This window comes from Pempheris klunzingeri, chromosome 3, assembly GCF_042242105.1.
Source record: "Pempheris klunzingeri isolate RE-2024b chromosome 3, fPemKlu1.hap1, whole genome shotgun sequence".
NCBI classification, from domain to species: domain Eukaryota; kingdom Metazoa; phylum Chordata; class Actinopteri; order Acropomatiformes; family Pempheridae; genus Pempheris; species Pempheris klunzingeri.
The window spans coordinates 15582873-15610046 of record NC_092014.1 but is presented as its reverse complement, the minus strand read 5'-3'; the positions used below and the strand labels follow the sequence as shown (position 1 = coordinate 15610046).

General features: G+C 40.3%; 2 protein-coding genes across 2 annotated transcripts in view; one reads left to right on the top strand and one right to left on the bottom strand.

Moving 5' to 3' along the window:
* Positions 1 to 27174, bottom strand: part of emp1 (epithelial membrane protein 1) — a 124902-nt gene that overhangs the window by 40849 nt on the left and 56879 nt on the right. The gene's annotated exons all lie outside the window — the stretch shown is intronic.
* grin2bb (glutamate receptor, ionotropic, N-methyl D-aspartate 2B, genome duplicate b) overlaps positions 1 to 27174 on the top strand; it is a 67359-nt gene that overhangs the window by 10110 nt on the left and 30075 nt on the right. Inside the window, exons 2-4 of the mRNA XM_070827613.1 lie at positions 17377 to 17520; positions 19246 to 19516; positions 22103 to 22295. Of these exons, the coding sequence (XP_070683714.1) occupies positions 17377 to 17520; positions 19246 to 19516; positions 22103 to 22295 (608 nt within the window). The remainder of the gene's footprint in view (positions 1 to 17376; positions 17521 to 19245; positions 19517 to 22102; positions 22296 to 27174) is intronic.

Genomic DNA, 27174 nt, shown 5'->3' with positions numbered 1-27174 from the left:
GAGGAAAGGTAATGGTAGGTAGTAGTAGTCAATTATATACAAGTGGTTTAAAAGGCTGACAATCGGTGTCAATCAAAACAAGAAACCCAACAAATCTTTGGCATCACATATGACAAAAGTCGGTGTTATGGTATTCTATATTTATGCTAATAAACTGTATTTTAAAGTTTAGCTAATGAACCCTCTGATCATATTTTTGGCCTTATCGCTCAGCCATACCAGTTACTAATGTTCAATTCAATTCAATTCAATTCAATTTTATTTGTATAGCCCATTATCACAACAGAGTGTCTCATAGTGCTTTACAAAGTTCACTGAAAATGTTACATTACATTAATTTTAAAGATGCTTTTGTCTAAAGTGTAATTTTTTATTGGTACAGTTTTTTCACTGTGTTGCTCAGAGACACTTGGACATGTGGACAGAAAGAATCAGGGACTGAATTACCAAAAATTATTGGGCAACCCAGTCTACCACCTGAGCAACCACACAACAATTATGTAATCTTGCTTCATCTTGAATATATTTGTGGTAGATGGAAACAAGCACTGAAAATTTAAGAAAGTCAACATTTTGGAAAGAAAACCTAGCGCCTGTCTGTATGTGTGTCTGCGAGCATGAACATGCGCGCCACATGTTCCTGTACGTTTTCTTGGCCATGTGTGCTGTACTCCCCCAGCCTGTGTGTGTGTTAGCGATGAAGAGCGGGAAGTAATTTCTGTTGGTGACAGCTGGCGAGTCTCTCCAGTAGCAGGGACTGACACATCCGACTCAGTGGTCTTTATGGATGGTGAGAGTGACACCCAATGAGTGGCACCTTCACCGGCACGCTCTCACTCACTCTCTTCTCTAATAAGCCTTAGCCTCATTCTCAACACTACGCAGCACTCAGGCCTCCTGCTGTGGTTTACAGCAACCTTCATTCACCATGAGTGTGCACTTGAAGCCTTGTTTTGCTTAATTCCCCTCAGCTGGAAAACATGCAACATGTCCACTATGTTTGAGGTAACTTCCATCATTTGTGTGGACACAGTTGGCCGGCCATGACACCATCAAGCTGTCACTGTACAGAGAACAGAGTCTCCAAATTGTCAGTGAGACAGCTTGACAATGATGGAGTTATAAAACAACTATACCACATGATACCTCATGTAGTAAATATCAATGGTTCTCAACCCTGGGGGGTACTTTCTATTTTTAGTACAAAGGATTTGCAAGTGCACGAAAAGCCTGAAATACAGTTAGTGTCAGCTGCTGCAGAGGTACTCTACCATTAAATAGGTCTTATGAGAGCCATGATGGAGATGATGAAGAGGTAGTCAGATTTTTATTTTCATCTTATCACACAGCACCTTTTGAGAGAGCCGTAGCTGTGAAGAGCCGGGATAGCTTGTTGTATGAGTGTGCACTAGGTGAGACTGATAATACCAGGGCCAAGGCAGGAGTTGATGTGACACTGCAGCTGTTAGCCCCTGCAGAGTGTTATCACACACAGTCCTGTTTATTCAACACACACACTGGTGAGGAGTGCCAGACTCAAAATGTTCAGCTTTACTGTAAATAGGCTGTCTCTCTCTCTTTTACTTGTCCTCGCTGTCTTTCTCTAATTTCCCCACTGTTTCTGTGGGTTCCTCACCGTCCCTCCCTCCGTTTTGCTCTTCCTCTCTATCTTTATACCACATCTCTCTCTTCCTCTGCTTTTCTCTCTAATCTCCCTCTCTCCCTTTTTTTCCTCCTCTGTTATGCATCAAAGTAAGCCTGCGCTCTCTGGCAAGCACCAGCTCAAAGCTTACAATTCTCACCCTTCAAAGACACTGCTTGTATATAAGTTGAGAAAAATGAAAAGTCATTTGACATTTTTTGCATTTTTGGCGCACTGGGAGAAAATGCAAGTGTAAACCGGGTAAGGATATGAATATGAGTCATCCTCCATCAATGAATGAGTGGCCACAATACATTGAAAATGATACTGCAGCTATTATACAGCAGGTGATACATACATTTCCTCTCTTCTGTCACACAATACAGCGAGTTCAGCAGTAGCTCTGCAAAGCCAGGCCTCCTTTACATCAAATCCTAGGAAATAGCAAGTAGATCTGTGCAATTGGTTGGCAATTTCAAAAGGAGGAAGCTCATGTCTGCTGCATATTTAAACAGCACCGTTGGTGATAAACATCACAGGGAGATTACAAAGCTAAATGTGTTGATCACTGATACAGAGGATGTGTGACCTGCTACAGTTTCACACAAAGAAGACTCTTGTAGGTTTTACCTCTCTAAAGTCAGCTAATTTTGCATTTGAAAAGCCAACATCAAATGGAAGAAATTTTTTCCTGTCCCTGAAGAGCAGTCAGATGTACCAGAAAGACTAACACAGTTTTGCATGAAATGAACATAGCCAAACGCTGCAGACAGCATTGTGCCAGGTGTCTGAATCACAACCTACATCACAAATTTGTTCAGGGATTCAAAGAGGCCTGATGTTGTGGTGACAGCTGTCAGTTGTTTTCCCACATTCGGAGGAACAATCAAGCAATCAGCGAGTTTGTTTAAGAAAGGGCATTTCATCTGCCTGCGTAGTTAGCAACCTACTGTATCTGCATTCATGAAACAGCAACAGAAAACTGGCCACAAGAATGATGACTGCTGTTAATGAGATTGTCACAGCAGCACACATCGTTGTAAGATGACTGTAAGAATTTGATTAATCGTTTGAGCCAATTTGCAAGCAAAAATGCCAAACATTCCCATGTCTCAGCCTCTCACATGAGAGGATTTGATGCTTTTCTTTGTCATATGTGATAGTAAATGGAATATCTTTAGGTTTTGGACTGTTGTTTGGTAACTTTAAAACACCATGGGCATGGAAGACTAGTTAATTTACATAGATTTTACATTTTAAAATTTTTTAAAAATGTTTTTATTCTCCTTTATTATGAAACACTTGACAATAACAGTTTACAAAAAAAGGGACTGCAGTTTGTCTCTTGAATGAACCAAGTGATCAATATTTTCTACTTATTAAGTACTAGTACTGTATATGACACACGAAAAAAACATGAGGTGGTATAGTAAGCACAATATATAATATAGTAAGAAAATATCACATACTATAAATATTTAAACAAAAGAAGGGCATCTCACAGAGATCAAAGATTTCCTTTTTGTTCCAGTTTTCCTCAAATGTAACTTTCTGGAGCCTCAAGCGATCCTTTCCATTATAAAAATGTCATAAATCACGTCATACCAATCTTCTCTGGATGGGGTAAAAGATTTGAGTCATTTCCTTGTTATTGCTTTTCTAGCAGCGGTACTGAGTATTCAAAATAAGTATTTTGTTTTACTATTTGCAGATGTTAAATATAGAGGACCAAAAAGAAATTGATCCCAATTAAAAATGACTTTTGTCCCAAATAAACTATCTAATTCTGTATTAATCTTACACCAAAAAGTGTGAAGTCCAAAACAGGTGGTAGTGGTTTGCTTCCTGGGATCCACAATTTCTCCTGCAGCTGAAAGAGCCTGCATGATGAGACGACTGAACAGGTGTAATAAAATATCTGCTAATGCTCCTCCAGCCAAAAACTCTCCAGGACGTTGAGCTTGTTATCTTCCATTGGAATTCACAGTACTTAGTCCAGACCTCTCCTGAGATACAAATATTAGTTTCCTTTTCCCATTTCTGTTTCATGCAGGAGGTACTTGCAGGTGAAACATCTTGAAGTCCCTCATAAAGTCTTGAAATGACTTTATCCAAATTCATACTATAGGCACTAATAAAAACTTTTAATAGGCAATTTTCAAACACCTTTTGACAAGCAAACATTGTACTGTTAGTGATAGCTGAAGGAATCTGGAGAAATCACTGTAATTTAAACCATGTAGAGTCTTCGCTGTCTGAAAATCATTCAGCACCCCTTGGTTAATAAAAGTCCAGTACGAGGAGAGGCCCTGATTAATCCATCTTTTATAGCTTGCATCAGATCTGTTTGGTGTGAAATCAAGATCATGAGTGCACCATCTCAGAATCTTTGTCTCCTCAAACCAACCATTCTTCGTAATAATATGTAAGCACATTTTAAGGGACAAGTTAATCCCAATTCCATCAGGTCTTCAATAAGTCTTTTGTCTCCTAATCGTGCTTGTATTGGAACTACTCCGGACAGGTTTCCCTCAGTTTCCTTCTATCTGGCTTGGTAATCAGAATGAATAATTATCAATTGAGCCAAAATATAGTATTCCCTTAGACATGGAGACATTTTGAAATTTCATAGACTAATTAGTCACTTAGTTGATCAGTAGAGAAACTACTTGGCAGATGAATAAATAATGGAAATACTTGTTGGTTGAAGCAAGTAATTCTTTAAACAAAAATGGCAAACATACTTTGGTTCCAGCTTCTCAGTTGTCAGGCTGTAATGCTTTTTGTTGTAAACGGAATATCTTTTGAAAAAAATCGTTAGTTGCTGCTCTTCATAGTATCTTACAGTGCCTAAGGGGGTGTGTGGTGGTGTTCAGGGACGTTTTGCTCTGATGGAGCAGTGACATAACTCTGAGTTGTTGTGATGAGACCTCATTATGTTGAATCATTGGACGTCTACCACAAAACAGCAGAGATGGTCAGAGAGGAACATCAACGCATGGCTCGCACATGCAGCGCATACAGCACATACAGCAAGTAGGACTTTATATACAGTCCCCTTCTGTCAGCTCAGGTTAGCTTGTGTTAGTTATATATAGTATATATGTATGTGTGTGTGTGTGTGTGTGTGCAGATGAGTGGGTGGTCCCAGCCTGCAGACTGTCATCGTGGATGAGAAATATATGGAGAATTTGGCCCCTGCAGCCTAATCTGAAGGGAGTAATTTGAGAAGAGAAGTCACAACAAAAGTCAGCACTAAAGCTACAAGTACAGCTGATGATATTAGAGAGACAATTTGTCACCTCTCTTCCCCAAAGGGCCAAACCTGTAATTGAGCTACCAACATAAATGGCCTGTAATTGAGCTATTATAACTGACCTCAGGTGTGTCAGCAGATAAAACTGTGTGCTGTGCAGGAATGCGCTCATGTGTGCCTTTGCTCATGTGTAACTGCAAACGCAGTCTTGAAAGGATATGTTCCTATATTTTTTTGTGCATACAGTGCAGTAGAGTCTAAGTAGGTATTTTATTCACACTAATGGCATCTTTAGCAAGACCGTTTCTATGGAAACCGAGTTGCCACGGAAACACTGCATGTCTCTTTGAATTAGAAATGTCTTTCTCTATTCCTCACTCCTTCCTTCCCCGTGTGTCTCTCCTTCGCTTTTCGCTTCCTAGTCCTCTTCTTCCTGACTTCCCCGACTTTGACAGGCCAGCTGCTGTCAGTCAAAAAGTCTCGTGCTGTTAAAGGAGACGCGCACCACAAATGGAGGAAATGGAGGGGAGATGGGTTGGCATCTGTGCTCTCCAAGAAAAAAAAAACAAAAACGAGGAGGGAGGGCATCTTTTTTGGAGGATGAGGGGACTTGGTTTTATAATCAAAAGCAACATATTGAAATAGGAAGGAAGCGTTGAATGACATTCAGAAGATAATGATGACGAGGAGGATGCTGTGAACAGAAGAGCGGGAAGATTGAAGGAGGAAGGGAGGGCTACAAAGGCAGAGAGGGAGAGAGATAGCTGATGAAAGGGAAGGGGAGAAGTGATTGATTTTTGCTCTCTCTGATGCCTCTGGTATCTGTGTAACCATGCTGCCACACTTATCCAGCCTATCTGATTTAACTGCATGCGCGATAATGGGAGGAGAAAAGGAGATACAGGCATACAGAGATAAAGAGTTACAGAAAAAGAGGCTAGAGAAAAAATGCAACAGATTGGGAGAAAAATAGAGACAGAGGAGACCGGAGTTATTGGGGTACAAATGAGCACGTGGAGAAAATCACCCTCATTCCCCAGTTGCTGGTGAATATCTTAAAGTTGAGGACAAATGTGAGTAATGCTTCTGGGGAAGCGGAGGGGGTGAGGAGACACAGAAAGGGAAACGGAGTCAAGACGTGGCGAAGAAAAGCGCGTCATGACAAGGTTTTGAACCGCATGTCTCTCATCGCACGCCTCGCTTGACTCCAGCCTGCACTCTCACCCTGTGTGCTTGTTAGAGAGGAAAGCAGAGCTGAAAAGGCAGGGCGTATGGATGAAGATGGACGGAAGAGGGAGGGAGAGGCAGGGGGAGGAGAGAGGGCAAATGTGCGATTTGACACAGTTAAAGGCTGACATAGAGCTCCTACACCTGTAGATCAGCTAAAGAACATGTGGCAATGCACTGCAGTGTGCAGTGGAGAGCGTTTGTCCTTGGTTCACTTTTACTGCTTGAGTTTATACATAATCCTACTTCTTTTTCCAATTTTCAACAATGTTCGCACCCTTGGGTTATAGCACAACACAAATTTCTTACTGCACATACCGCACATTCTCAAAAAAATGGCCTTTATTCATCTTGAATGCAGAGAGAGCCTTACCTCTATGTGAAACAGGCTCATAGTAGAGGCTGGCATTTCCTCCCTAACTTCCCATTAACTGTTTCTTCATAGTTTGATTTGAAGCTTAGTTCTTAGTTTTCTGATTTTCTGTTGATGCTGCGTTTACCTGCTATCAAATAACACTGTGTTGTGAATGTACATATATACACAGCACTCACTCCATCCAGTGCGACATCACATTCATGTCAACCTTATTCCCCTATATCCAGAACGTTTAAGTATAGATTGACCTTCGTCAGTCAGTCAGTCCGTGTTGCTGAGTTAACAACAATTCTCTATGTCACCATCTTTTGCCTTTAGCGTCACAAAAAGGCAAAAGAGACGATCTAACAGAGACTGTGAATGAAGGGTTCGTTGGCTACTGAGCAAAATTGTAAATTTCCCCGTCTTGGGACTAATAAAGGAATATCTTATATCTTATCTAAACAACTTCAGGTATTATACCAGCTTGGAACTAGATCCAAAACGGTACCACTGAATCCATCCATATTTACGAAATACCTGCAGTTACAGGACAGGGATACAGGGATTGTGTGTGTGTGTGTGTGTGTGTGTGTGTGTTTCGTGCAGGCTTGCTCACTCATCCGACTCAGTCGTCTGACATGTGAGAGTAACTTACTTCCATGATTTTCTTTTTATACATATTCATATTATCATTGTTGGAGTAAGCCTGACAGCAAAGAATTTCATCGCCAACAGCTGCTTCACTCTGATAGCTGTGCAGTTCTGCCTGTCTTAAGTAAATTACCATGACGATGCCATGCCAGCGCTATTTGTTGCATTATGGGAAATGTAGGATTCGGTGGTTTCGATGCTCGGGTCAATCTTTGCTGTGTATACCCTCATAGGAAGCCTGTGAGGATGAAAAACACATTCAAGTAATTGCTCCAAGTGTAAAATCAACAGAAAATACAGCTCTGTTTACTTTAAGGATTTATCTGACAGCAAAACAAAGTTTTATCAATATTCAATCTAATTGTCTCTATCCAGGCTTGGTTATATCCCTCTTTTTCCTTTCTTCTCTTTGTCTAACCCCCTCCACCCCCCCTCCGTTGGTTGGCTAGGTCATGTGGCAGCAGGGGTCAGGTAATTGGGCCTCGTGCTCGTTTGGATTGGTGGGATCCGGCCCAATCAGCATGCAGAGCTCCCATGTGTCAGTGATTAATTACCTGCGTTCTCTGCTGTGTTAACGAGCTTAATCAACTCCTCGTGATGGAGCTTTCCATTAACTTGCAGGGCCAAAGGTGATTCTAAATTGACTGTCTCTCTACCCACCTCCTACCCTCGTTGTCTCACTCCTCCGCTTCCTGTTTCTGACAAGTGTCCTCATGTTAGTTTTTTAAGCAGTGATTTTTTTTAATGTAGCTAATAGATTTAAATTCTTACCTCTCTCTTCTGTTCTTTTTATTACTTTGATCTGTTTCACATCTGTTACTTACCAGTTGCTCTGCAGACTAGATTTCATTTTTTGTTCTCGTCTTCATGTATGCCACACTCTGTGTTAGGCTTTGGGCTTGACTGACATGACGTGAGTGCTGCCGGAGCGTCAGATGTAACAGTGGGAGATTGAATCAGACAATTAATTGTATCCTCCTCGTGGTGCACACAGTGGCGATAGTGATGGAAAAGGGGAGAAGGCTGTGTGTGTGTGTGTGTGTGTGTGTGTGTGTGTGTGTGAGATTGCTGGGCATTGCAAGCCTATGCCTGTGCGTGTATGTGTTTGTATGAGATTGAATGTGTTTGTGAGACAAAGATTAATTTGCTCTGATTAGACATTCAGTTGATGATTATGTTTCACTAGCTAGTAGTGCGGAATTGAAGACATGAGTCTTTTAAAGGAGATAATAGAAACCCTCTGGTGTTTGAATGGATTCTGATTCTGACTTTATCACATCCGGCTGACAGTGAGACAAGGAAACATTTTGAAAAAAATCTAATACTAATGTGCAATATCTCAAATATATGTCTATAGAGCTTAAACAGTTAACCAATTAAGTATATGATTAGCGAATCAACAGAAAACAGGTCTGAAATGTGACTATTTGCTGATTTTCTTTGACTTCTGTGAGAGTACATTGAATATTTGGGGGTTTTATAGAACAATTACTTGATTCATTGAGAAATTGATGAAGAGATGAATTCATTATCAAAGTAGTTGCAGCTTGATACACACTGTAAGACACAAACTATCTTGAATATTTCATATTAATCACAAGTCATGAGAAGTCAGTTGGATGGTTACGTTTGTTGCTGGTAGTGTAGGACAAACTCCTACCAGAGCTGTTTGTCAGGTGTCCCTTTTCAATTGTGCTCAACAGCAGCAGTCTGATTAAACAAAGGTACAGTACAAGTCCTCCAGCAGGCCTCCAGGCATATTTTCACTCCATAACAGGAGGATAAATGAGAGTATTGGACACATTAATTGACTAATTGGCTCTTTAAGTGACAATTTGAAATGTGAAGTAAGAACTTAAAACCTTCAAGAGAGCCACACAAGGGCCCTTTATTTCCTGAGTGACGACTGAATGCCGCCGCCTCCTCCAAGTCTGTCAGCAGTGCGCCAACGCTGCTTGCTTAGCGAAGTATAAGTCGTGTGGCGCTCAGCCTTGTTCATTTCCCCAGTCTGTGATTGAGCCTGTGAGATTTGCAGATGATGTCATTGTTACCAAGTGTCATATTGACTCAATAAGTCAAGATAAAGTTGACTCATCTAGACAGCATGTGAACATGCGGCATAGCTGTTAGCTGTCAGATAGTTTGTGGTGAGCCAATACTATAACTGGTTTGTTGCTAAATGTTTAAGAAAGTGACTTAAACAAGACTGCTAGAGGTTATATTAGTAATATTACTGATAATACCACTAAAGGTTGAAATATTTACTACAGTGCATCATCAGTATAAGAAAGCACTTTGACCAACATATGGAAAGTCTTGTTATTCTTTCTAGTGGAGCAAAGAATCTAAAGTTCATTCTCCCGTCGATAACGGAGGAGATAAAACTCAAAATGGTTCATCTTCTCTGGAGCATGAACATGATTTGCAAATTTCATGGTATCTTCCTGATTTCACAAATATATTTCATGCACAGTTAACATTTTGCACTCAGTATTATTGTATATATTCTCAACAAATTGAACGACAGTTTTCCCATCAGATCTTCACATGTCTTGTTTTTAAGAGAAAACTTTGGCCTGATGGTGTTTTTGAGAGGAAAGGTCAGAGTCATTACAAATCTTTCATGCTGTGGGATGAGAATGAGCATCTATATTAAAATGGACCAAAGTATTGATCAAGGAGTAATTCTAGCTGATGTAAGTGCTCAAAAGAACCAAAAAAACTATTATGAGCCATATAACCAAATATGCAAATATGTTGCAGCCAGCATCGTTAGGTGGAGGTAAGCTGCTTTTAACCAATAACAGCTTTCTGCAGGGAACTGAAGCAGTGAGTCTACTATAAGTAGCTAGTACATCATTTGCATGATTTGATTTGTGAGCTTTAGTCAGTAGGTGAGGAGGAAGATAGAAAGCTGCCCTCCAGTCACTACTGAGAGAACCAACCTATAATTACTACTGTATACACTAGGTCATGATACACTTTCCAGCCCATTGTTGTAAATAGAGGTTTTAAATACAATTCATCTAATTTCATGCAGTTCAGATTTAACCCCAATCATCTGTTTCCGTTGAAACATTTTACATTTTGATGGTCTTTAACTATTTTTGTGGGTATTTATTTGCCAACATATTTTTTGTTGAGCCCACAGTACCTGACAGTGGAAACAAAGGCAGGACATTATAAATAATGTTAGAAAATATTTTTTCAGTAATAATTTGGGTCTAAATTTAGTATCAGACCCAAACATTGAGAACTCTGCTGCAGCTGTAGAGCGCTATTTTTGTTGTGCAAACTGGTAGAGGCTTGCTTCAAATCTCATTTTCCTCTCTGGAGGTACATGGCTATATTTGTGTGTGTGTGTGTGTGTGTGTCTGTGTATGTATGTATGAACACATTTATTTACCAGTTCTGACTGTGTTTAATCATATTTATAAATTTGAAATGATAAAGTTGTGTGAATATATGATACTTTTCACAAACATCTCTGCAAGCATTGACTTTTTGATTCTGGGTAGTTTGCATGTTTGTGTGCGTGTGTGCGTGCGTGTGTGTAGACAGATCAACAAGCCGTGTGGCTTCTGTTAGATCCTATAGAGATGTGCAGGGTGCATCCTGGGATGTTTGGGATGTCTTGTTGTGTCACATGGAGTTGCTGCCAAATGACTTCAGGTACGTCTGTAAAGGTGCCCAAACAGTTTGTAACGCACGCTGTTACATGCAACAGAGACATTTCCACTTCACAATATGGCTTATTAGTTAAGGTCACTTCCATTGGTAATATTGATATATCATAATTTCTTTCCTCTTTCACATGTAAATGACAAGTGTGTTACAAGAAGCAAACCATTAAAGTAATCTATTACAATATGTTTACACATTCATCACAAAATCAGCAAAAGATTTTAGCATGAATGATGCTGAATAAAAAAAAAAAAGATATTACTTTTACATGGCACTGCACTTTTTTTTTTGTTCTGGACACCAACCTCAGTGATAAAGAGTTACTATATTGTCTTTCTATTCTGTCTTTGTTGTTGTTCACCACATTTAATGTTCTAAAAAGCAGCCGCGTATCCAGAAGATCGTCCTATATAGAAAGCATCATCATCCCCGCTCCACTGGCTGCTGTGGGAGTGAATTATATTTCAGCGCCTCTGAAATCATTTCCTCGACAAAAATAGCAAGAGTAATTCAATCAGAACATTATGGGATGTTTAAAATGAAGTGTACTGAATGAAGCTGTGAAAGAGACGTCGAAATAGGGTCATTGATAATTAAACAGCCGAATATGAGATTAATTAACACACTGTGTGTGTTTGATTAGAAATATGATGATGTAGCACGTTGTGCTCAAACTGAGGAGGATTGACAGCAGCAGCGGCAGCGCTCAGACTGTGAGGAGGGGAGATAGACTGAGGGAGGAAGATGAAAGGTGGAGAAAGACGAGTGTGATGAAGTGGAAAAAGCTGAGTGTTGGAGGGAACGATGTGTACACTGCCACTTTTGTGTGTTTTTTTGTGTGTGTGTGTGTGTGCGGTTGTGTGTGTATGTGTGGTTGTATGTGAATGTTTGTGAGTCCCTGTCTCTGTGAGTTCTAAGGGTTTGCTTGTTTTCTCAAGCGAAACTCCTCTCTATCTCTCTCAGCCTTAACTGCCACCCCCCTCTCTCTCTCTCTTTCTTCTTTGTCTGCCTCTCTCTCTCTCTCTCTCTCTCTCTATCTTTCTCCCTGTTCCTCTCTCGCTCCGTCTCTCTCTACCCTCCAATCCTCTCCCACCAGGGCTTGTTGAGCAGTGGGCCGATATGTCGCTCTTCCTCTGCAAATCTAATTGGAGACAGGCTTTCATTGGCATGACATGGAGATGAGTTGCCAAATCCTTTCAGCTTGAGGCTCACTCCCCTCAGCTCTCGTACAGTGCTGCGCACTGACGCAGCAGCTGCAGCCGCAGAGGCAGGCTCAGCGCCGACTACGGCTCCAAAGAAGTGTCCATGACAATCTGAGCGACATCAGACGCGTCCAAGGCTCACTGTCTTAATGGGTTTAAATCATGCAACAGTCGCTGACGCTTCACTGGAAGACATGTTTCATTAATATATGACACTGAGACAGAGAGACGTCAGCACTGTGGGGATCAATCTGTAAAAAAAAAACTGCAATTTCTTTAGTTTTATGTACATGGATGAGTGTGTGCATTAACATACTGTGTATTTCAGTCATCCACTGGGCCTCCAGTGAGTTCGCTGAGAGTGTGGAGTCACTGTCTTAACTGGAGGTTATACTCTCATGTTAGGCGGTGCAGCGCCTCAGGGAGCAGGAATGAGACACAGGTTTGTGTTACTAAGCTAGGTCTCCGGTGCCATATCTGCACAAGGGTTGAAAAAAGCCTCCCGAGTGATTCACTCCTCCGCCAGCCTTTTTTTGGGGGGGATAATTCACACAACTAACTGTTACAGATTCAGTGCCACTACACCTAGACTATTTTGAGATGCCTGTGCTAAGGCTGAAACACCAAAGCTGTGTTTGATGTGACTCAGGATGAAAAAGACACAGTGGGAAGATGCAAGGGGAGGTGTGATTAAAGATATAAAGAAACAAAGACTAAACTAACAGTAATACATTAAGGTGTCATGACCTGCTACAGATAAAAGGAGTTTTGAAAGTGTATTAGTGGAATATGAGACTCTTTTTTGAATCTTTTATCCTGGATTTACATGATTTTCTTTAAGACAAAATGGATACAAGTCTTTATGGTATTTACCTGGACTGTAAACTAAAAAGAAAAAAAGAGAGAAAAAGCAATCTATTCTACCAATCCTTTCTGCAGGAGATCTTTTGCTTTATTGATGAAATTAGTTTAACTTAACCAGCCATCCTTTCACCAAAGGTTTTTGTGAAAAGCATCTTCAACACATGTGAGTGTTGCTTTTTTGTTGCAATATATTTTTAAAAAGTCTTTTTTATATTTTAGCTAGAGAAACATTTTCATACTTGTCCAACGTGTGGTTCCCCCAGTCATTTCAAACCCCGTCTGACCAAGTCTGGCAGTATAAATTACACTATGTAACCCACCTCACAGATAGTGACATCTCATACAAAGCAAGACACAAAAACTGAGAATTAAGTGACAAACCTCCTTCATGGACACTTGGTTGAGTAGTGTATGATGCGAAATGACAGGCAAGGAAAAAAAAAGCAGGTAGGGATGCAGGCAAGCGGGCGGTTATGGTAATAACACACACAGACTGCGCCCCGCAGGACACTTCGCACCTCTGTGATATGAACTAATGGAGCTGCAGGACATTATGTAAAAACAGAGGACAAAGAGGAAAAAGATATGGTAAGGGTGGGGTCAAGAGAAAAAGAGAGGGATAAAAAAAAAAACCTGACACTAATACCATGTGAATAAAGGCCAGAAATTAAACTGGGGTGATTAGGATATGAAAGAGAAAGGAGAATGAGATGATGATTAGCTGTAATCTAAGAAGGAGAGAATGAAGTAAGTAGTGCCCTCACGATCCCTCTGAGTGGCAGGTTTGGTCTCACAAATGATTACACCTCTCGTAGACCACTTTCAGAAAGACAGAATCAGGAGAGAGTGATAACGAGACAAAGAGGGAGTGTAAGGGGTTGAAGAAATGGATACTGAGTGAGTGAGTAAGTGAAAGGAAATGAAAAAAGCAAGATCCACAACAGCGGAGAGATACTACTCTACCTCGACATGTTAAAGAGATAAAATGTATCAAGTCAATCTGAGGAAAGTCAGTTGACACAAATAAAAGAAAAAAATCATCTTTAACAAATTGGCTCTGGTGTAATCTGGACATGCAGATAGTTTTGTTAGTTTTTCAGATATTTTTCTCTTTGATTTCTGCTGCCTCTCAAATACAGTGGAGATGGAGGGAATTTCATCCCATAATTTTTAAATGCTTAGTTGCTCTAAGCATGCTAACTGTTGACAGTATGTTCTGTTAATTAACCACGACATTTTTTTCCTGGCAAGAGATGTTGCTCTTGAATATTTTAATGTAACTTTTTAGTGCTAAGAGCATGACAAGCTAAAGCCCTCCATACCACAATTGAGTGGAGGCAGTAACCAAGAAATGTGTCTGAAAAAACAAAACTATACTAAAACTTTTCCTTTCTTCAATGTCAAGTGTCCCTTAAAAGGATGAGGCTGATGATATTCGACATTTTTGATACTACAATGAAAAGACCAAGAATGCCTTAGTCCACCTGTTCATTCTTTTCAACCTGCCTACCTTATCCATGGCACCCATCCTAAAGCTAACTTGTTCTTGCTGAAGACGCAGATCTTTAAAATGGGTCATAAATATGTAATTTAGTTTTTTAATAATTTCCCAAAACAGCTGGGCACTTTAATTTTTAGCCAATGTTTAAACAGGAGTAAATCAGGAGCACATTTTCTGGGTTCTATTCTCTGTTGCGGATTGAAACACACAGTGCTTACAACAACAGGATGGTGTATGTGGGGTCGACTCAAAATAAACTACAGTGCCCATGTCCTTCATAATAAAGGAACATGTCATTGAGTGCAACAATGTGGCTCATTGATGTGTTTTCGATGGTTTTTGGACAACAATGGAGGTCTGTGACACAGAAGAATAAACTATATCAGATTTGCCGACACAGTATTATTATTATTATCCCATCCTTTCTGTTCCTTCATCCTTTAAAGACAGGAGGAGGTGTCACTGCGGTGATCAGATGGAAGGACGGATAGCGAACATGGTTAAAGGGTAAATTACATGGGGCACTCATCTTTACAATTGATTTAAAGTGCAGCATTTTGAAGCTAAAATGCTCAACAAGGTTGGATTTCGATGTAAGTGTGAGGTTAGCGGTGAATGGTGCATTAGCTGCTGTCTACACATGAGAATACGTTTATTACCCTCCTGAACAGAGCAAACTGTGTATTTACTGTCAATGTGAGTAAAATATCAGGTTTCAGCCCTCACACGCACACAAACACACACACACACACACAATCACACAAACACAAACACACACTCCCCCCTCATTTCTACCATCACTTGACACTGCAGTGTTATTATCAGTGTTATTATCACATTACAGTCAAAAGAAGGTAACAGAGCATGCCTGTTCTGTGGGTAAAAAAAAGGGAAGGACGAGGAAGATATGCTTTGATGTGGAGGTAGACGTAGAGAACTCGAGGAGCACTCAGCCTCCTGCATGACTAACATGTATGACTGATGCACACGTGGATGGATACATGTAGTTCACATATGTATATGAAAGCGCATGAACATGAAATTGCAAACATACAGAGTGTAGCAGTGCATGCAAGAGTACGTTGTTCTTGGGGGCATGTAAACAATCACTAAAGAATGAGTTTATGCTTTTTATTTTAAATTAGTGTTCAAAACAAGTGAAGTGAGTGAGAGATAACTGATAACTGACATGCATGTATTGTGGTCCTCACTAATGATGTCACTAGTGAGGTCGCATGGTTACCGTGTTGTTTGACCTGTTAATTAACAGACATTTGAACCATAATAGCAATATAGCAATAGCAAAACCTACTCGCATACTTATTTATACATTTACAATAAATAAATAGATAAGATTTAGGGGTGTTATTAGGGGTATTTAGCCCTTCTAGTGTCTTTGCTCGAGGAATAGCATCGGTCAGCCCTCATCCATTTTTGTCCTGACTGAAATTTCTTAACCACTTGGTAGATTATCATTACATTTTGTGCAGACATTCATGATGCCCAGAGGATGAACTTGATCCCCTGATTTTTCTTCTAGTTCCATTATAAGGTTCACAGTTGTAGTTTTGAGGGAAATTCAGTGGCAGCTTCTCAACAGGTTGCCATAAAATTTGGTTCACACATTAATGTTTCCTCAGGATAAATTGTAATGACGCTAGTGATCCTCTAAATTTGCAATTAGCACCATCTTCGTGTCATAATTTAGCAAATGTTAGCATGCTAATATACTAAACTAAGATGGTAAATCTGTTTAATGTGCATGTTAGCTGTCACTGTGAACAGTGCGCTGCGATTAGCATTGAGCTCAAAGACCGACTTTGCCTATTTGCAGCCTTACAGAGCTGCACACTCCTGAGTTTGGAGTGTGATTGGCAAGCTGGGTACCAAGCACTATGCTAAGCTAGGGTAGACACTGTTGTGGCTCTTTATGTAACATGCAACTATGAGGGTTCTCATTTGACTCTTTTTATATTTCCCTAATTTCTCATTAATCTAAATATTGACCTGATGAGTGCGCCCAGGTAGCTCACCTGGTAGAGCGGGCACCATTGCGGCTGAGTCCTTACTGCACCAGCTAGGGTTCAAATCTGGCCTGCAGCCTTTGCTGCATGTCACGCCCCCTCCCCCTGTCTCCTGTCAGTCTCTACTGTCTATCTAATAAAACAGAAAATGTCAAATATATATGTGTATATATTAACCTGGTGACTGTGAAACAGTAGCCAGTGTTTAAAGATGACCCAGCAGCTCCAGTCATCTTACTCACCTTTCAACAGTATATTCCACTCCGGACACAAAGAGGACCCTTCACATGATGTTCTCATTACAGCCCCTCCGCCACGTCGCCTGCAGTCACTAACATTTGTGAATAATCCATCTTGACTTCCATGTTCACTTCCATGTTCTGATGAGTTGCTTGGCTGTTTTACATGGGTGACTAACTGACCGATACATGGCACCAGACAGCTCTTGGAACTCCTGGAGCTCCAAGATCTTTTCTTTCTTTGTCTCTTCTTCCTCCTTGGAGAGAAATGTTTTGACAGAGATGTCTTTCCTCGCAATCGATGTCCTACATTCAATATCATTGAACCAGGTGGCCATATTACCTGTCGTGCTCTCTGCAGCATACTAAACATGGCTTTGGTGGGGCTCCTCGAAAATGAATGAGTCACCTTGTCTGTGTTTGAATATTCATAACTAGTGGCAAAACCTTTTTTCACATTGCATGGGAGTAAAAGTCTCTGATTACAGCCTCATAAATAGAATTCATACATTTAAAATAGGTTTTATTTTCGCACATGTGTTAGTGTAGTTACAGAGCTTAAACAGAGAATGCACAACTCTGAGCTATAAACAGGACTATATTTGTTCCTGAGGCTTGAAGTAGCTGGACACGCTCCATAATCATCTGTGCCCTACCTTCCAGTTCTCTGTCATGCTGCATGACTCATGACCTTGTTTGCTGATTGGCTCTGTGTCTCTGGTTTCCAGGACGACAACTCCATGTTTTTCCAGTTTGGTCCATCCATCGAGCAGCAGGCCTCCGTCATGTTGAACATTATGGAGGAGTATGACTGGTACATCTTCTCCATAGTCACCTCGTACTACCCTGGCTACCAAGACTTTGTTAACAAGGTAAATAAACACATTTACAGACAGTTTTGTGCAATACACAGTGTGGGCTGTATACGGTATAGCTATCCATGGGCATGTAGCAGTAGGTGTGTTTTGAGTGTTACATTATCACCAAGGCAAATGCACTACTTTTATGCACGATATACCACTATACCAACCACAATAAGTTGAGATAGCGAAGGATATTATCTGCTAAGACAAATGTATCCCTTTTCTAAAAAATGACTCCAGAAGCAACAAGATACTTATTACTTCTACAGCTAATGGCCGTAAACTTTTTGAACCATGGCTTCAATGAGAGATTTACTTTCGCTCTGGGTCCCAGGCACATTAGGTATTATTGCTTTTGTCTTTTGGGGACCCATTATAGGAGGCCTGACAAATACTGTAGTTTTCACATTGTTTTCTAATCCTTTGTTAAGATGTGTGTCTTATCTTTTTAATTATTTTTATTATTTATTTTCTTGTTTATTTAGCTAGGACTATGTTCAATTGATGTAATGATCCTAACAAAAGCAGCCATTGTCTGGTTTTAAGCCATCATTTCAAGCGCTTGAAAACGATAAGGTTTGGCCGAGTCTGATATAAGTGGGTTGGGAGTTCCGTTTTCTGATTGCTTTAATGGAAAAGGACGAACATTCTTTTTGAATGCAGCCACTCAGTGAGGCTTCGGCGTCCTTATCTCAAGGACTGAGAGCAGACTCTTTAAAGGGGATAGTATGAGATCCTGAATAACTTCAGACACACATCTGAAAAGAATGAAACGTTCTTGAAAGTCAGCTAATCATATTTCTTAGTAGCATTGCCGTCCTTCCTTTGAACAAAGTTAGAGTAACAATCTGGTTTAAAAGAAAAAGCATAAATCAAGCATCTATTTGGAGGTTATAAATGAGCATATTTAGTGCCCATACTCCTCTGAGGAGCACTTCACTGTTGTCAAATTAGCTTTATGTTGAATGTATATAATGTATAGAGTCTATATCAACTAGTTAAGTTTACTGTCCCCACTGTATATCTACAAAATATTTGATCATATGTAAAAAACAGATCAAGTCAAAGCCCCATTGAATTAAGCAGTGAGATAGTGAGACAGTCCATATTTGTGCAGCCAGCATCATAAATCTCATTCTATCCTACTGTCCTTTTCCAAGCAAATAGTAAGCGTAAAGGATTCAACGTTTCCTTTTCTTCTTTCAATACAGACAAAAACGGGTGATGTAATGGGATATACTACACGCAATGCTCTGTCTGTTACTCAACTTGTGCTCCCTTTTAATTGATTCCCTTAAGGAACAGCTACGACTCTCTGACCCTGAAACACGAAACAAAAATATTTCTTTCATCTAAATGCCATATATAAATTAGAGGATCCACAATCTTAAAAAATCCCTTCTTGCTGCACACAATCTATTAACCTTTTGGTGTTGTGCTCTGAGATTACAAGTGCCCATAGGAAAATAAAATAGACACTACCACTTTCACTGAGTGTAAGAGGATATAGCCTTAAGATTTGGGAAAAGAGATTACCTAATCTCTCTCTTGTTGCATTTAAAAAAATCGATAACTGCGTCCTACTCCCAAGAGATGTGTAAAGACAGAACAGTTTTGCAATCTGGGAGCCGGAGGAGGAGACATCTCAGTCAATTTTGTTCCAGTATCTCTTCTTAACAGCTCCACTGTGTGCAGCCTACACTTTTTAAAATCACATCTCCCTTTCCTGTCTAGGTCCGCAGTACCATCGAGAACAGCTTTGTGGGCTGGGAGCTCGAAGAAGTCCTCCTACTGGACATGTCAGTGGACGATGGAGACTCCAAGATCCAGAATCAGCTGAAGAAATTGCAGAGTCCTGTCATTCTGCTCTACTGCACAAAAGAGGAGGCTAGCACTATCTTCGAAGTGGCTCATTCTGTGGGCCTCACAGGTTATGGCTTCACGTGGATCGTGCCCTCGCTTGTGGCTGGAGATGCAGATCATGTCCCCTCAGTCTTCCCTACAGGTACAAAACCTACCATGGGCCGGTTTCACAAAGACAGACTGCCACTATGGCTTAGATCTAACTAACAGTCAGGCTTCAGATAACACCTACATTAATCCATTGCATAAATCTTTCTGTTTCTTGACTATCATAAATAGAGCTACTGCAACTTTCTACAAATTTTGGGTTATATTAACAACATTATAAGAAAAACTGGCAATTGCAAAAGATCTCAATGCAGCGCAGACCTGTAACAGAGCTGAGATGCTTTTCTTAAAGTAGCAGGGCTCAGTGCTCAGTCAGTCAGGCTCAGAATAGTTTCTGTGGGAAAGTGAAACTGTCTCATTGCTCATTCCACAACACTTTTTGCAAACCACAAATTATGAGCCACGTTTTACTCTTTTCTTTGTCATCAAGCACCACTGGTCAGCGGGTGCCACTGATCGTTACAATGGAAACGTGGCTCTCAGTCCACAGTGAGCCTGGGGGCAAGGTGGATAACTTAATGGGCTTAAACTTAGTCCGTTTTTGTTTTTTGTGAAACTGTTTAAATTGCATTATGCTAATGCCAGAGCAAATTAAGAATGACCAAACACTTCAGACCAGCCGAAAATATCTTTGTGGAACCAGATCAGCAGGAGGTGCTCTCTCCACTTCGGGGTTTAAATAGAAATTTCATATGCTCAAAGTATCATTCCATTGCTGACTTAAAAATACTGCTAATTAAGGTTTTGGAGGGAAAGCTCATTAATTGCCACATGTCAAATTCCCAAAATTAAGTCACCATTGCCAAATTAATGAAAATGCTTTGGTTTTAATCACACCCCTCTCCCTCTCTCTCAATCCCTATTAGCAGTTGTTAAAACTGAGACCATAACCCATTACCCTCTCTGCAGCCTTTTGCGTGGTGAATCTGCGGGGCGGATCATTGGATTTTTGCAGGGGATTTATGCATGCTTTATGCCATCCAGCATCTTCTTTTTAACTGTGAAGCAATCCAAACAATTCCCTCGAACATCCAACCCATGTAACACACAAGGTAAAATAGAATGTAGATGCCGCCAAGGATGCCCTCATTTCTTCGTGGTAGTTTTACTTTCCTCTCAGAATTACACCTTATTATTTTATGGATGTTGGGGCGCACCGGTGGCAGAGTGGTTTAAGGCACAGAGGACAAACCTCAACGAGCCCAGTTTGACTTGGACACCTTTGTCACATTTCAAACTCAAGTTATAACGTGGCCCCCTGAAGCATAACACTTCTGGATTCACTGAAGAATACAGTTTCCTTGACTGTGCAATAAGACATCAGTCAGCATATCAGTACAATATATCACTGATTCATAGAAATATTAGTTGAATTTAACCAATGTGCAATATGCACAATGTTACTGAAGGACTGTATCGACAGGATCCCTTCTTAGCTGGATGTATATTACTGATCTCATCTAATCTTTCTAATCTTAAATCAGGGAATCAAAGGTCCAGGGGTCAGATTTAAAACCAGAGGGGACAGTTTCAAACTCATTTAAGCAACTCCTCTGCTTTAGTGTTATAGGTCTGTATTACATTATTATGTGGTAATTTTTCAAAAAAACTAAATAAGTACTGAAATGTTGGCACAAAGTGACAGATGGGCTTGTTTGCATATATGCAAATGTTCTCCTTGTGGAGTTGCACTACGCTGTGCCAGTCAGTACTGGGGTGTAGACTGATTTCTATTGACCTCAGGTAGGTGAGTTTATAATTTGTCTGAGAGTTCATTTGGTCATATCTGATATTTCGCATCAACTTATTGTGCAATACCTCACACAGATATGAGGTAAATGTGGACTGATGAGCTTCCAGGGAATCAGGTCAGGCAGGAAAGAGACCCCTTTTGTCATTTTGCAGTGGGTCTCCCTTGCACCTCTCCACTCACTAAGCATGTTTGGAGCAGTTTATTTCAACCATTTACTCTTGTAGTCCGATTTTCTTTGGCAGGTGGAAAAAAAATCATACTCTAACATGTGTGTGAAACCAGTTACAACACTGAGGCTGCCTGAAAATGTAGGTTTGCCCTTTTCTGATTTCCAGATTTAGGTTCCAAATGTGGACACATAATCCAGACCAGCCACAGAAAGTGACCCGAAGAAGCAGTTGTATATTGGTGTAAGAAATGGATGCAGACATCTGATAGTCAGTAGTTCCTCATGCTTGAAAAGCCAAGCATAGCGAAATGAGCTTAAACGCTCATATTTTCAGCTATTTTTTTCATGTGTTTTCAACTTGTATGTTTTTTTAATAGCAAAATAAACAGCTCCATGCTGGCTTGGAACAAATTAAAATATCGTAGGTATGATTGCATTAAATTTTAAATTTTAAAGTGTTTTGCCACTTTTCAGCCTCTTCTAAAATGCTTTCATTTTTGTCTATCTTTCCCCCTCCGGCTATTCTTGATTGCACTCTGCCTCTGCATGCCCATTTCTATGCTCCCTCTCTTTCTCACACTTTTCTGTCTCTCTCCCCGCTTTTCATCTTTCTTCATGTTTCTTTCTACTTCTTTTTCTTCGCGCTATGGAAATACTCCCCTTCCTCTCACCTCACTCCATCTCTCTCACTTTCCCAGGGCTTATCTCTGTGTCATATGACGAATGGGACTATAACATCGAGGCCAGGGTACGTGATGCAGTGGCTGTCATTGCCACGGCGACCTCCACCATGATGCTGGACCGGGGGCCACACACCCTGCTGAAGTCAAGCTGCCTCGGGACGCCTGACAAAAAGAGCTCCAACACCGGCCACTCCAAGGAAATACTGAAGTGAGTCAATGCTAAGGAAAAACAGGGTAGAGGGGCTGGGATAGACAAATACAAATACTGGTAATGTCGACTGAAAGTGCGCAACAATTGTTTGTCAAATCAATAGTATAGTTTGCCAGCTGAAGCTAGGCGTGTCTGACCGGTCAAGCTTTGGATTTCTCTACATGCTGAAATGTTGCACGTGGTTCTCTAATAAAAGTGATCTCCAAATGTTTTAGCCTTTACAAAACTAAAAACACGAGTAAGGAATGGGTTTAACTGTGATTTTATCTGCTCCGTTAACGTAAGCTGCTAATGTTAGCCTGCCAGGCTAACTAGCTTATTACCTACAATAATAACCGAGCATTTTTCCAAAGGTGTGGAGGGGATTTCATCTGCTAACTATGTTTACAGTTTACATTTAAAAAAATACCAGTTCAGGTCTCGAACTTCCACCCTGTATTAACGTACCCTTTATCAACAATAGCATCCATGTTCTGTTCTTTGATTTAGAGAAGTTTACACTTACTTGCAGCTCCAAGCTCTCGTCAGTGATTCCTCATCCTGAAATCCTTTTTTTAAAATGGAAAATCGAAGCATACTTTTCGTAAATATAACACACATAATTACACATAAATCTAACCATTGTGGTGCTTTGTGCAAGTATGTTTTTTTTATAGTACGTATCCAAACCATACAACACACTTCATATTCAACAGCTGACATAATAAAAGTCAGCTGTTGATTGAGTTTTCACCTACAAGGTTTAAGTGTTGGCATTAGCTTACACTAGCTAGTTACAGCTGATAATATAACAGAGTCCATGGTTGAAAAGAGAAGCTGCTTTTGTTTACCACAGAATAAAATTAAGGACCTATTGTTTTCGAAATTACCGGGAATTTTGATGGTAAGTTGGCCATCATTGTTGTTGTACACTGCTTGCACATATGCGAGAAGCATCAGTAACTCAGTGAAGTGAGGCTTTGTAGAGAGTCGTTTGACTAAGGGTCAATGGCTTTGGATAAAGCTGCCAATTTTCCCTTAAAATTAAGATGTTTGCTTTTTTGTCATAATTTCTGTTTTTAGACCTGTAGCTTCAAGTAAACAGTCAGTTCTTTTGATTAGGTATTGTTCTCAATTTGAGCCCAGGTCCAGGACAGATGATATTCACTGCTGAAAAACACATGGCAAATGAAAAAGCAATTAGCTGTGTTCACCTAGTTTTATAAGCTTTAAGATGTATTTTGGTGCAGAAAATGAGGAAGGCGCCATGCACGATATGAAAAGATTGGCTGAACAAAAGCAGATGAAATCTTTTTTTTTTTTTTAATTCATATGAGTCACAGCCAAAAGAGCTGGCTGGCAAAATAACGGAAAAAACTAGTGTAGTTTGGTTTTCAGGCGCAGTTGAAAATATCAAAATAAATCCAGCAAGTGTGTGACCACACACACAGTACACCATGGAGTACAAAAACACACGGAAATGCAGACACGTTCCCTAAGGAGAACCAGAATTTGTTTAATTATCCAATAAAAACTTAAAACACAAAATGAACTGAGACATTCGCTCTCAGACGTATAACAACATCTTGTCTTATCTTTATCTTAACCCACAGCCATCCTTAAAAGAAAACACCCTTTTCCTCTTCCTTTGAACCTCCTTGTTTTGATTTTTGGCACATTACAGAACAAGCAGGAGCATTGGTATTCAATAATTAATCCCCATTTAACTTCATAGGGCATGCTTATACTGTTCACATTGATCAGAGATGCCACAGCTAATTGAATGCTCGGGGACAACCGGATTAATGTAAAAAGAGCCAAAGAACAAGAGTGGGGTTATCGCTAGCACACAGAAACACACATACAATACAAACATACACATGTATTGGTATAGCATGACATTTGTCTGCTTTTAGGGGCTTAATCTAATAAAAGCTTTGAATCACTGATGGCATTCCTTATTTATGTATTTCAGTCTTACAAAACCATGCGCCAGCCTGCCTTTTATCCCACTGTTTTCCCTAATATTTAACATTTTCTCTATTTTTGTTTGTTTTGCTTTTTTTCACTGTCAGGTTGAATTTGAGGAATGCGAAGAACTAGGGAAACATTATGCAACCTCCCCTGCCACTACTGCATTAATCTCCAGGTTGAGGTTGATGTATTACTGTAAATTTGTCTTTACCCATGTTTCTGTTTTTAATATCAGGGGCGCTTGTGCGTAACGTCTAGGATTCCACCACCCACAGGACTGAGATAACAATAACTCTACAGCCATGAATATTTCAGTCCCCAAAGGGCGCTATCAGACACAGGGTTAGCTCTCAATCATCCTTTAGGCACACACCTGGGACACTCTTGTGCCGTGTGTGTTTGTGTGTACGTGCTGTATGAGTTGTTGAAAGTGGTGTGTTGTGAGTGTGTGTTTTCCAACCATCCATTCCATTTTTCTCCATTTGACTGAACAAAGGTAGAGAGTTTGGATCGGTGGATTTTGGTGGTGACCCTAGAGCACGGAAAGAGCCAAACACACACACACACACACACACACACACACTCACTCACATAATTCCACCTATTCCATCCCCTCACCCCCAGAGACTGAAGCAATAATAAGGCCATATGTCTCTGCGTGGTCCTATATAGCCACAGGCCACAGAGGGCTCTATGCATGCTGGATAAGCGTGCCATCCTGTCAGTGCTGATGGACGGAGATGGGAGGCCCCAGTGAGTCACGCTCTCAAATTTGTTTAGGGGCTGCTTGACCTTATGGGGCACACACACACACACACACACACAGAAACATGCATACATAAATACATGCATTCACCGCAAGCACTCGCATGCTCTAACACAAATAAGCAAACACACACACAGCCACACGTGGAGAGCTCTAGAGGCCATCCATTGTTTCCTGCCAGACAGAGAGGACAGGAACGCTAGGATAATGAGAAAATGTGCTCCAAGTGGTTTTGGATGAGGCGCTGAGGGGCTTATTTGTGTGTGAATGTTGCAGGAAAAGGGATGTTTTTTATTATTTGCTTGACTGTGTATGTGCTCTTGCGTTAAAATTCCCTCTCAAATTCCCTGTGCTGATGTAAATGCCGCACTGGTATATGATGTGCGAGATGATTAATATTTCGTTGTGATTTTGCTTTCATGTGATCTGACGAGACATTTGTCTTCATGTCTGTGGCCTGGCTGCTTGCGTTCAGTCCGAGCCCTCCAGTAGAACTCACTAGAAAGCCTTTTTTCTGCAGGCCATTTAGCTCTCGTGCTGCCTCTCATGCGTGTGAGGCGAGCCCGTTTCTCTCATCCTATTTCACCTTTAAAGTAGCGCTATTTTTAAGCAGAAGAGCAGTATTATTGCATTTCTTAATAAAAGCATCCGTCCAATAAATCCTGACGCTGTTTATTAAAAGGCAAGAAGGCCATTTCATTGTGCTTTTGGGGATCTAGGGCACAAATGGCCGTCTCCTTTCATAGACCCTTCCTTGTCATGGAAGTGGGTCAGAAATGTACACACCTGTGTCGCCTGCACATCGTGTCACTCAGCTCCTGTTTATTTTCTTTTTTTACGTCTCTTTTCTTTTGTTAACCTCTTGTCCACAGAGGTCTCTCTCTGGGCTGACTCACTTTTTGTTCCTAAATATTCTCTGCTTTTCACGCCTTTGTTCTTTCTTTTCCTTTTCACGCTCCGTGATGCTCCTACAGCGGTCCATTCTTAGTGAAAAGCACTTTCAATTAAATGAAGCTCAAATGTTGAATCGGAGAGCAATGATGGCTCTCCTCCACCCCCCATCGCCCTCCCTCCCTCCTCTCTCTCCTTCTTCCTCCATCAAAAACAGTTTATCCTAATTTTCTATATATAAATACAATGTAAGGGGGGAGGATTAGTGTGTTTAAGGACAGGATTACTTATATTGAGCATGAATTCAATTTTGCTCATTTACCTCTGTCAACTCTGTCCTCTCGCTGTTTGTGACTAATTCCTGTGAGGGACATTAAAATGCCACAGAATTAACTAATCAATATTTCATATGGCCTTTTACTTATTGGAATGTACACTTATTGGGTCAGTGAACACCATCACACGTTTGTTACACCACATACACCCACCTGCTGACCACATGTTGCCGCCTGTGAGAATTATAACCTGTTTCACTGTTACTGACACTGTTGTTTACCTAATCATGAGTATTTGTAGGTTTATAAATTCACTTTTTGATAATTACCTTGAGATTTAATTACTCAAACAAGGAGTTTCAATAGCTTTCATTTTAATTGAGGCAAGAGAGCAACACCACACAAACTAAATTAATTTTTTTCATAGATTTCCTGCTAGTCACAAGAGTCACACTGATACTGGATCATTTTAGCCTGATAATGATATTTTTATTACATAGATTTTTATAATATTGTTAAACATTTTTGCCAGTTGCAAACATATCTTTAGTATTTAGGGCAATATCCGTTATGGCCAACATATACATTGATAGGATACATCTGGAATATCAGCCAACATATCAGCCCAGACAGTTTATTGGTCCTAGCTTTACAAATCAGCTGTGTTAATGTGAGGTACAAAACCTTGTCACTTAGGCACTGAATGACAACCTTTATGTACTATCACACTACAAAATTATTGGTCTGTGATGTTCAGTGCATTCAAGCAGTTATTTTGTGATGAATGTTTATATTTTGTTATTTAATTTTACTTGATCTAATCAACTTGTACTTTTGGTTGATTTGGGAATCTTTAGTCCCTGATTGTAGATGGATTGGATTTCATTTAGATAACATAACATATATTGATGTTTTGTTCTTAGCACGGTGCGTGAACATGTCGCAATCTGGTATGTTGAGGCTGCTGTCAGGGTAGAAATCATGACATCTT